The 12132-nt window shown below is 44.9% G+C and overlaps 1 protein-coding gene across 3 annotated transcripts in view; it reads left to right on the top strand.

Annotated features, from left to right (window-relative positions):
• MYO16 (myosin XVI) overlaps positions 1-12132 on the top strand; it is a 501160-nt gene that overhangs the window by 350991 nt on the left and 138037 nt on the right. For all 3 annotated transcript variants that reach the window (XM_043477832.1, XM_043477831.1, XM_043477833.1), the window contains one exon: positions 8744-8819. In XM_043477832.1, coding sequence (XP_043333767.1) covers positions 8744-8819 — 76 coding nt within the window. The remainder of the gene's footprint in view (positions 1-8743; positions 8820-12132) is intronic.

Here is a 12132-nt window from a genome sequence, read left to right as displayed (position 1 = left end):
ACGCATGCCAGATGCTTACACAGCCGTTTTCAAGTTGCAAAGTGCCTCTGAAACATTTCCACCACAACCGTCTGTGTAGATTTTCCATGGGGGGTGTTCTGTGACTTAGCAAATACTGCACCGCTGTGTGTGAGCCTCCTGGGGGTGCCATGACAAACTCCCCCACACAGTGTGGCTTCAGACCGCAGACACACATCCTCTCACTCTTCTGTCCGCCGGCGTCTGAGATCAAGTGTCTGTGGGTCAGATCCCTCTCCAGGCTCTGAGAAGTATCTGTTCCAGGCCTCTCTCTCTCCCAGCTTCTGGGGTTGCCAGCAACTGGCATTCCTTGGCTTGTGGACACAGCAGCCAGGTCTCTGCCTCCGTCCTTATGAGGTTTTCTCTGCCTGTGTCTCTGTGTATCCCCTTCTCTTCTTTAAGGACACCAGTCATTGGATACCCCCAGCCCCACCCCGCCCCATGCAGTAGGACCTCATCATCTTAACCGATTTCATCCAGAGATCTTATTTCCAAAAAAGGGCACATTCTGACATTCTGGTTCTGGGTGGGCGTGAATTTTGCAGGGGTTACACCTTTCAACCCACTACCGGCCAGAAGGTCACATCACTGTGTCTCGTTTTTCTCATTGCTGCCCGCCCCCACGTCTTTCTCTCCACTGTGGTGTGTGGTGAAGTCTGTATTCTCTCACCTCATGGAATCTGCGTTGTGGATAGATGCTCCAGGGCGCTTGGGGCTCCATTGCTGGGACTTTGCAGAGTACGCTGACCCTCCGCTAACACATCCATGGAGTTTGTGATTAAGAGGAACAGAGCAGTGAACCTCAAAAAAACTCGTTTTGAAGTTTAAGTGGTACCGCTTCTTGGCCTTTTGGCTAAGATCAAGTGAAGGTTAAGTGGTAAGCATGCAATCAATGCAAGGATGACTGTTTTGCAGCGTTGTGTCAAAGACACCAGTCACATTTCCCCAACAAGAGCTGAAGGTCTTTCTATGCAGAATTACCACCATATTTAGCAAACTTTTAAACTCATCAATCACAGATATTGAGGTCATGAGCATATTTCAGGAGCCATCTAATCAACTGGCCACACTGAGAATGTTAAGAGTCCCGATTGACTTTTCTAAATTATTGGTAAATGTCCTTGATTTGTTAGAAAAGATATTTATTATTTCTTGTATGTTATACATATGCTCATGTTGTATACATCGATGTTTCTAGGTGTGTTAGAATATTTGTTTTTATTTATCATGGTATTAATGCAGCTTTAGCAGATGATAAAGAATATGTAACCTCCACAGTCATAGTGTCATTTTTTCTTACACTTCCTGTATCATTTGAAAGCCTTCAGTGGAAGGTTAGTGCAGAAAATTGAGATTTTCCTCTGTCTGTGGAAAGTATAATATTAAAAGAAAAAGTATTTAGAAATCTGTTTCACCTTATGTTAATGTGACATTCTGTTTTTCACCGACTACCTGGTGATTTTTGTGATGGGTAATGCTATCTCGATTAAAGACAATTTTTGTAAAAAATTACATTCTTTACCATTTAGCCTTGTGACTAATATTTTAATCAAGCACACACCTGTAAGGTCTTTGAAGTTTTATTGCAGATTTTTAAAGATCCTTTCACTGTTATTTCCCTTAAGAAAATGGAAGCACTCTCTGCAATTTCCATACACATTCTGAGATGTCATTTTACAGCAGGAGGAAAAGGTATAGCACATTATATGATGTGCTCGTAGGCACATCTTTATGTGGGTGGGGCATGGCTGCATTCACCGAGGTTCCTTTTTCATCCCCCTAAGTCACATCCCAGCGAGATGGATAAAGTCGTAATCCCAGACAGTAGACCCTGATCCTTATCATCATGTCATTCATTTCCACAAGCCTTTCCGGGAACCCAATTACTAAAAGATTGCTGATCGGACTGATGTGGCGGAGAGACTGATTTGTGGCCAGTCTGTAAAATACGTGATTTTTTTCCCCCTGCTCCTTGAAAAGAATCTACCCCTATTGTGGAATAAATTAAGTGTGAAACATGTCGGGTGAGATTTATGGTGTTGCCCAGACTTCTGAGAAGCAGAGATCTTTATCTCACGGAGGCTGCCATACATTACATTCTGGGTCACACATGGATGACAGCCAACCTCTTTGCCCTCAGACATATTTACATAACTTTTTTCCGGGGGGTGGGGGGAGGATGCCTTGGGCCCTTCAATTTCCCCAGGCCACCTGTGTCAGGAGCATTCTCTAGCTTGTTGGCTGGCCTTCACCCCCAGAGATTTGTGGGAGACCCCATGTGCCCAAGACGATTCTGAAAGTGAACCTTTAAATCAGCAGAAAAAGGAGATGAACTAATCAACAAGGAAGCTTCCTTTTATTTCTCTCCTTCTTTTCTCCAGGCAGAATCCCCAGACATAACAATGAAATCTGTCTGGTCTAATCCAAACTGTTACTGTTAAAGGTTATTTGACAAGGATATTTTGACCCGTACAGAAAGAGCTTAATTTACATCTGTGTTTGTTCACCTCTTGGGCAGACTTTTAGAAAAATAAGAATGAACTCCTCCAGGCTCCTGGTGCTCCATTTCTTGTATCAGTTTCACCTTTGGTGTAAATTTTTGTAGATTTGATAAATGTTTACTTATCCAGGGTTTTATTAGGAAGAAAAAAAAATGCAGGCTCTTATTTAGGGAATCTCACTGTTTTCTTTTTTTTTTCAAAGGTTTCACTGGTTCTTTCATCTTCATGGGATGACAGACATTTATAAATACGAAACTTTAGAATTTCTTAGAATATTGATATCTTATTGTTAGTTGATTAGTATTTTTCTTCTCAAAAGGAACCAAAGAAGCATGTTCATAAATTTCAGATATGGTCATCTCAATTCAGTGCCCATATTCAGATTCTAGATGTTTAGATAAAAACACTTACCAGTAATACTATATGCTTCTAGTAACTTATTTTCTTGAGTAGTATATATCCACTTAAAGTGAATCAGAATGAAAGCAAGCAAAACTACTGGATGGAATCAGTTAATGGAAAAATAAAAAAAATAGAAACTTCTGCTTACAAATATTGATGCTATAAAGAGATCAATTTACCATTACACATGAAATCCAGACTTCTTCAGCAAACCTCCGGTAGAAAGCTAAAACCAGGCATGCAAAATTATCAGACCCATTTACGACTGCTGCAAACAATCTTATTTCTTTGGCTAAAATCCAGCTTTAGACATTCTGATGTGATCTAGTGAATTCCAGAATGTATGTCAAAAGTTTCCCATTTTTATCAGCTGTTAATCCCATCTCTTTCCCAGGGATTATATTTTGCATCATGTAAATATCGTGGTGGAGATGGGGATTACGAACTTGACGAGTGAACTTACTTCCATTCTGTAAATGTTGGTGATTCCCAAGAGAGTATTTTCTGTCTCCCTCAGGGAGTTTACACGCTCTCGTGACTCGGTTTCTTGTGGGACTGGCTCCCGTCTCTCCTGCCTGTGTCTCCGAGGGCTCCACCTCTCTGCGTCCGCCTTTAATCTCTCTGCTTGCATCGCGTCTTCATGTTCACAAATCCAGAAGCTCAACTAAACTAAATTCCAGACACTCCCTCAACTGACTCTAAAAATGTAAATAAATAAATGAAACTGATTTTCCGTGTTAGTCCCACTTGTCAGTTCATGGTAAAACCAGAAACCCAGTTAATGACGGAATACCAGCGCTTCCCTCCCCTGTTGACCCTGGAATCCAAACGCCCGCTTTCCATTCCAGCCCCCGAGGTCACATCCTTCTCCCTCTTGGGTCCCTTCGACAGCCTCCTAATTCTCACTGGTAGAAGAGATGTGAATTCTCAGTAGAGATGGATGCGTCTCTTTCCTTAAAGGCGTGCGGACCGCCTCTGCTTCATGATTCTTCTTGTTTCTCTGGCAACACTGGCCAGATTAAATGTGATGACCCTGATTCCACTTGCTAATCATAGTCCTGAAACAGAGGTGGTGATGCCTGCTTGCTGGCCACGATTTTCACCTCCCAGCTTCCCTCCATGGTGGCTCAAAAGGTGACGAATCTGCTGGCAATGCGGAGACTCAGGTTCAGTCCCTGGGTGGGGAAGATCCCCTGGAGAAGGAAATGGTAACCCACTCCAGTATTCTTGCCTGGAAAATGCCATGGACAGAGAAGCCTGGTGGGCTACAGCCTGTGGGGTCGCAGAGAGTCAGACACAGCTGAGCGACCTTCACTTCAGATACTTCATAATTATATTGTATTCTCATCTTAAACTTAGCAGCAGTCTTAAACTTTAGCAGCAAATATCTGCTCTAGTAGCTGTTCCATATCTAAAATGCCCAGGAAGTGTTGATCCTCTGCAGACCTTGTCCCCAGACGCCCCATCTCCTGCCAGCACCACACCAGAGGCAGAGTTCACAGAGCATCAGGTCAGTAGTCCCTGGAGCCGTGATTCTCAAACTTGACCGTGATCTAGGATCAGCTAGGGGGTAAGTTAAAAAATGCAGATTCCTTGGCCCCGCCCCTCTAAACAATGATCAGAAAGGTCTGGGTGGAGGACTTCCTTGGTGATCCAGTGGTTAAGCATCTGCCTCCTAATGCAGGGGACACGGATTCGACCCCTGGTTAGGGACCCCCACCATGCCACAGAATAAGCCTGTGGGCCACAGTTACTGAGTCTGAGCTTGAGCCTGCAAGTTGCAACCACTGAGCCCACTGAACTAGTTAAGCCTTTGTGCCTACAGCCCATGCTCTAGTCGCTGTTCCACACGAGAGGCTACCGCGGCTAGAAGCACCGCAGTGAGGAGTCCTCCCTGCTCCCCGCAACTGGGCCATGGACAGCAGTGAAGGCCTAGAGCAGCACCAAAGTAATAAACAAATCAGTAAATCTTAGAAAGAAAAAAAAGGTCTGGGTGGGGTCCAAGGAGTGTGCATGTTTATTCGACACCAGAGAGTGTAGTCCGAGTCCCAGACACACCATAGGTGCTCACGCTAGGCACACACTTTAGGTCCTCGGTGGATCGGCCACCCGGTGGGTGCTCCCATGGCCTGTTTCCTGGGCCTCACACAGCCCTCCGCCTGCGTGCCAGTGTCTGGAGCTGGACTGGGACCACAGACTTGGAGAGTCAGGGCCTCGCTCTGGGAGACGCCAGGCTAACCAGGTGGCGCTGCTGGTGAAAGAACCTGCTGCCAAGGCAGATTTAGAGACACAGGTTAGATCAGGAAGATCCCCTGGAGGAGGGCGCGGCAGCCCACGCCAGTACTCTTCCCTGGAGAATCCCCATGGACAGAGGAGCCTGGCGGGCTGCAGTCCATGGGTTGCACAACATCGGATACGACTGAAGTGACTTGGTACGCACACTCTGGAAGAGCCCACACCTTCCTCAGCCCGGCGGGTAAGCCCGCCGCTCTTGCTGTAACTCAGGGAATTAAGACCAGAGATGCTGGCTGCAGCTGTCTCCTCGGAGCCCACTCACCTGTGCACTGCAGTTTTCCTTGGCGATTAGCCGCGCCTGCGCTTGACGAGCTCCAGTTGGGAAGACCGTGTGTGTGGTCTGGCCTTTTGTAAACTTCTCCCGGTGGACCCAGGGGCCCAGGAACCTTGATGGATGGTGATTCACACCCAGGGTGAAAGTTGTAGACCCTTGTCTTTACACACGGCGAACATAACTCATCCTTCAAGCACATGAACTGCGTTTACCTGCTCTTGTGCTACAGTGAGTGCGTCCAAAACAGGAGCACGCAGCTCCCGGCTCACGCCATCCTCCCGGCCTGGAGTCCCCAGCAGCATGTTCAGAGGAGTGTGCTAACCCTGAAACGTGGGGGAAAGCCTCCCGTTGCCTTTGAGCCATTTTACTGGACAGAATCATTCGAAAGGAAACCTTTGACGACATGACAATTTCCTTAAAGAGTCGTAGGGGGCCCTGTGCGTATAACATTCTCTGTTACAGACGTGAGGGATGCTGTCACTTACAGCATGAATCCTTAAGGGGGTAAAAAAAACAAGTCTGAGTTTCAGTTATGTAAAGACGGAGGGTGGAAAAGAGCATTTAACCTGGCCTCTGTCTTTTGTGACTTTCAGGCTTTCTCTCCTTTCATCCCCTAAGTAATAAACCAGCAGGAAGGGGAAGGGTGGGCTGAGAGCAGAGCGCCAGGGCTGCGTGACCTGGAAAGGCCCATGCCTGAAGCCTGCTTCCTGCCGTCCAGCAGCATCTGCTCTTCCCCTCCCGAGTGGCCCAGCTAAGCTAGAACAGCCTTGTTTGTCCCCCCAAAGAGAAACACTCAGAGAGCTAAAGCAGTGTTCCCATTGCTGCAAAATAATGAAGCCCGCCTGCTTCAAGATTCATCGATTTTATACGAAGCAAAAACTTTTGCCCAATCCATGCTTCCTACAGGCATCAAACCGCCCTCCTTGAGTGTCTGCACATGTACGAATTTTGTTCAGTATCTTTTCCATGTTACTTTGCCAGTTGGAGACTCTGACTGGCAAGTTTTGAGCTTTTGTTTTGGTGGGAGACCTCTAGCTTTTTCTCTTAACTATCCAAATACAATCAGGATGCCATTCATGAGACGTCCTAGAGCATAGGGTCTTGTGTTAATGACTTATCAACATAATCTCTTAGCTTCCCCTGTAGCTCAGTTGGTAAAGAGTCTGCCTGTAATGCAGGAGACCTGGATTCGATTCCTGGGTCAGGAAAATCCCCAGAAGAAGGAAATGGCAACCCACTCCAGTATTCTTGCCTGGGAAATCCCATGGCGAGAGGAGCCTGGTGGGCTACAGTTCACGGGGTCACAAGAGTTGGACGTGACGGAGCGACTAAACCACCATGATCTAAAATAAAAACAGGCAGCATGATTTTGTGCTGTATGGTCACTATAACAAAACCTTTTTGTTCATTTCGTCGAATATTTAATGAATCTGCCCGGAGGACAAGACACTTGGCTTGTTGTTGCAGAGGCAGAGCTGTAGTCACTCTCTCCAGAAACAAGAGAAGGCCCCTCAGAAGACAAGGTATAACAGAAGCAAAGACAGACAAGGAAAGTTTTTAGACAATCAGTCATCCACTTGTGCACGCGTGCGTGTGTGTGTGTGTGTGTGTTCAATCCAGAATCGTCAGATTCCCCTGAAAAGCAAGAGGCTAGAATTGTAGACTGGGGCCATGAAGAGGAGGACCCTACACCGCAGGGTCAGCTCTGGGATGTTAAATAACCCGCCAAATGCCCACGGATATAGATGCCTTAGCTGGGTGTCCAGAGTCTCATGAGGCACCGCTGTCTCTAATCAGGAAGGCATGCAGGAGCCAAGCTCCAGGTTGAGATTTCTCAACCCCAATCCAATGTCATTTGGGGCCAGATACTTCTTCACCATGCAGCTTCCAGGGCACTGTAGGATGTCTGCAGCATTCTGGTCCTTCCAACCCCTCAGTTGTGACAAACACAAATGTCTCCAGAAACTGGTCACCCCTGGCTGAGAACCTCTGCTCCAGATGATATAGAAATTTGTTTATATTCAACACCGTGTAATACATAACATAATACATAGCTCACATTCTAATACTGGTAAGCCACGTTCTGGCCTAGGACCAAACTGGGTAGTTGATTGAGAAGTATCTGAAAGTTGTTTATCCGTTTGGCTTTACCTCTTAGCTCAGCTGGTGCTAGTGGTAAAGAATCTGCCTGCAAGTGCAGGAGATACAAGAGATGCAGGTTTGGTCCCTGGGTCGGGAAGATCCCCTGGAGAAGGACCTGGCAACCCACTCCAGTATTCCTGCCTGGAGAATCCCATGGACAGAGGAACCTGGAAGTCCATGGGGTCACAAAGAGTCGAACATGACTGCCTGACTAAGCATGACTTATTTTCACTTTAGTTCAGTCGCTCAGTCGTTTCTGACTCTTTGTGACCCCATGGACTGTAGCACCCCAGGCCTCCCTGTCCATCACCAACTCCCGGAGCTTGCTCAAACTCATGTCCATGGAATCGGCGATGCCATCCAACTGTCTCATCCTCTGTCGTCCCCTTCTCCTCCTGCCTTGAATCTTTCTCAGCATCATAAAGACTTACCTTACTCAATATAATTTTTAGATCCGTCCATGTTGCTGTAAATGGTATTATTCCATTCTTTTTTATGACTGGGTAGCATTCCATTGTGTACACATACCAGGCCTCCTTCATCCATTCTTCTATCGATGTGCATTCAGGTTGCTTCCGTATCCTGGCTATTATATGGCAAATAGTGCTGTCATGAACACTGGGGTGCATGTCTCTTTCCGAATTAGAGTTTTCTCTGGATATATGCTCAGGAGTGGGATTGTGGGATCACACAGTAGCTCTATTTTTAGTTTTTAATGCAGAAGCCTTTCCACTTCTCGTCCTGAGGTGACACTTGCTTCCTTCCCAAGGTGTCGTGAAGCCTTTCTAACTTGGGTTAGAGAGTTTTCTGAGCAGGTGAGAGTTTTTGAGACCAAAGGGACCACAGTGGGATGTGAATCAGCACCATTTTCTCCAACACTGGAGGAGGACTCTGCCCATCCGAACGGGAGAGGCATCCCTGATTCAGTGTGCAGAGAAGAGCCTGGGAAGGAGAGCTTTGAACTTGCTTGGAGTGAGAACTTTACGACCTGAAGACATTGCTCTTATGAATAATTTAAAACTGTCACTGAGTCAAATTGTTCTTAAAAGAAAAAATTACTTTCACGGTCATGTTTAACCATTAGTAATGATGCTGCTTTCTTTTATTATAGGTAATGTATGAAGCTGTTGGAGCAATTGAAAAAAATAAAGACTCCCTTTCACAGAATCTTCTATTTGTAATGAAAAGTAAGTTTCCCTCCTCTATGGTTAAAATGCCACCCGTTCTTTATGTCCCTGGCTCTGAACATGGTCCTGTAAAGTATGCCACCAGCTAAGGATAACTGAATTATCTTTTGCATTCTGATGCCCGGAATAATAAGGGGTGGGTCTTGCCACGCTACACTCTGGTTACAGTTTAATTTGGAGTCTAGTAGAAACCATAATTTAACTAAGCTTTTAGCAGATAGAAATATAAAACACCTTTACCACTCTGGTGGTGTGAATATAAAAAAGCTCTTCTGTGCGGACTGATGAAGATGAATATGGTTTCCAGAGTTATTTAGGCCACAGCAGGGTGAATTCCATTACTTAAGATGACTCGGGAGTACACCTAAGGGTGGTATTTTATTCTTATGCACTTTCAGATATAAAGAGCTGATGTTTATAAAGTAAAATGAGAGTGCAAATTTATATATACATGCACACATGCATATATGTATATAGCAATATAAATTTATAGGCAATAGCTACTTAGTGAACCTTAGTACTTTATAAATACATATTTATACATGTAGTACTTTATATACATATATTTATATATATATCTATAACCCTATAGTACATGTAAAATGATGTACTGTATATATATAGAGTATATTTATATGCATATATGCCCATATACAGATCTACGTATGACATATAAATTCTATCCCCTTTAGTAATTATTTTATTAATAGCACTTCTGCAGTGATTCACATTTTCCTAATAACCTCTTCAACGAATTAAAATGTATCATCTTTTGTGCTTTAAGTTGCTCTAAATGAGATGAAGCCATTTATCACTCCTGGGAAAGGAAGCACATGATAGCCTTTCATGAAATAGTTGGATGCCTTTGAGCTGGAAACAAAACATCCGTATCACTTCTGGCTTAAGGAACATCTTTACCTTAAATCAAATGGCAGAGTTGCAATCTACTGCTTTTCATGGAGAACGACTCCACTTGCCTCTCAGGATGTATGGTTACTGAGTTCTCTTTAAGGCTGAGGCTGATGATAAAAGCATGGACTTGGAATAATACCGTGTAAAAACAAAAGAGTGAGATAACTGATCTTATGATCACTGGAAATACCTTCCTTCTGCTTTTCAAATATTTGGACTTTCATTTATAACATACTTCAGTTTAATCCATATATTTTATGAAGATCTAATGTACAGCACGTTTTCAAAGTTGGCACAGGAATATATATTTAGAATGGAAACAAGATAGCGTGTGTTATTGCAATTCTGCTTATCTTAATAGAGTCCTTATATTTTAAAGTTACTCTTTTGTGTATGCTTCCTGACAAGTGCCAAGAGAAAACAGGTGAATCTGATTTTAAATATTTTAGACTATAGATACATCTGAACATGAGCATAACATTTACAATGTGTTCATGCAAGAGGTGGCAAGCACTTTCTGGAAAGGGCTAGAAGATAAATATTTTACCCTTTGAGAGCCATAAGTTCACTGTTACAGTGACTCAACTCTGCTATGATAATGAGGTTGTGGCTATAGACAATACATATGGATGTGGCTGTGTTCCAATAAACCTTTATTTACAAAAACAGGCAATGGTCTGGATTTGGCGCCCAGGCCACAGTGGCTCGCCCATTCTGTCATACAAGCAAAGATGGAGGATTGAGATAGTGTTTTATGAATCTGTGGAATGTCCTGACACTGCAAATAGTTATTAAAAGAAAGTGTAGTTTACAGATAACAGTAATGTTTCCAGACACCTTGCTAAGTACTTTGCTTACAGCACCTGATTTGCATCCTATTATCCAAAAGCTCTGCTTGAGGAAGGAGGTGGGGTCTGTGGCAGGATCCTCGCGACCTGGCTGGGTCTCTGAGACCCCCGCCGGGTGCAGACGGGAGCTGGGTGACAACAGCTCCAAGAGAAAAGCAGCAGGGGTCCCCTGGGCGCCTGAGATGAGAAGCCAGGTCCACCTGACTCCGAAAGACGCAGAGAAGTTAAAATCCAGACTCTGTAGTCTGCTTAGCAGCAGAGGAAAGGGATTTACCGCCGATGCTGCTGCTGGGAGTTCTGCATTCCTGCTTACCGACCGTGGGCACCTCGGTCAGCTCATCCCCTTTTCCTGGCAGGAAGGCGCCCAGAGCGTTGTGCGGAGACCCCAGCGAGGGCTGCTTCTCACTGCCGCTTGTGCATATGGGGACCTGCAGGAAAATGCCAGCTGCGGGCGACTCCTAGAAATAGAGAAGGGAGGCCAGAGCTGTCGCTTCTGCAGGGGCTTCCTCCCCAGGTTCCTGGGCGCGACGCCAAGGCCGGATGTCTCCGCGCACGCGCTCCGCCGGTGGGCGGGGCTTCGCTGTCCCGCGAAGACATGTCTCCATCACAGGGCGACGGCTCTCCCCTTGACCTTCACGCGGTCCCAGCCTGCGATCCAGAGAGGGCATAGACACCGTCCTGTTGTGTTTCCGTTCGTAGTTAGGTCTAGGGTCAAGAGACTGAGTAAGACATTTCCCCAATTACGGGAATGCCTTGTTGCACTGTATTATCCGTGGTTCCATTCATCCACGGACTAGTTAAAAAAATATATATATATATAAAAATATAAATAATATTTTTAATTTAGTTAAACAGGTCGTGGCGTTATATGTTTATTGTTTCAGTGTTGTTTTGAAACAGTCTCAGACTTAAAGAAAAGTCGCAAAATTAGTGCAAAGAACTCCCATATGCTCTTTTTCCAGACTGACTTTTTTCGTTTTCTTCCTTTTTCTCTCTTGCTATCTCCTTCCCATCTGTGTATGTGTGTACATTCTCTGAACCACAGGAGAATGGCCAAAGGTTGTCTTTCTGCCCAAATTCTTCGGTCCATATCCTGAGACCAAGGACGTGACCTCCATAACCCCAGAAAATGATCAAACTATTAAATATTGATATGACACCAGTGTCTAATTCAGAGTTCATGTAACACTTTACTGATTATCCCCCAAATCTCTTTCAGAATGATTTCCCCCCCAATTCAGGATCATTTGGTGAGTTTAGTTGCCATTTCTCAGTAGTCTTCTTTAATCTGGGACACTTCCTCAGCTTTTCTTCTTGACATTAATATTTTAAAAAGTGGAAGACCGGTTTTTAAAGAATGTCCCTCAGTGTGGGCTTATTTGCTGTCTCCTCACGTTGGAATCAGTTTCCACCGTCTTGGCAGGAGCCCCACGGAGGTGATGATGTTTCCTTCTTAGCGTTGTGTTCCAAAGCTCACGGTGACCTTCACCTTGGTCACTCTGTCCTTCAGAGTTCCCTAATGTCACTGTTTTCTATTTTAACTGATGTCATTT

This window comes from Cervus canadensis, chromosome 9 (assembly GCF_019320065.1).
Source record: "Cervus canadensis isolate Bull #8, Minnesota chromosome 9, ASM1932006v1, whole genome shotgun sequence".
Classification (NCBI taxonomy): domain Eukaryota; kingdom Metazoa; phylum Chordata; class Mammalia; order Artiodactyla; family Cervidae; genus Cervus; species Cervus canadensis.
Note: the sequence above shows the minus strand (reverse complement) of the source record. Positions and strands in the feature narration are given on the sequence as shown.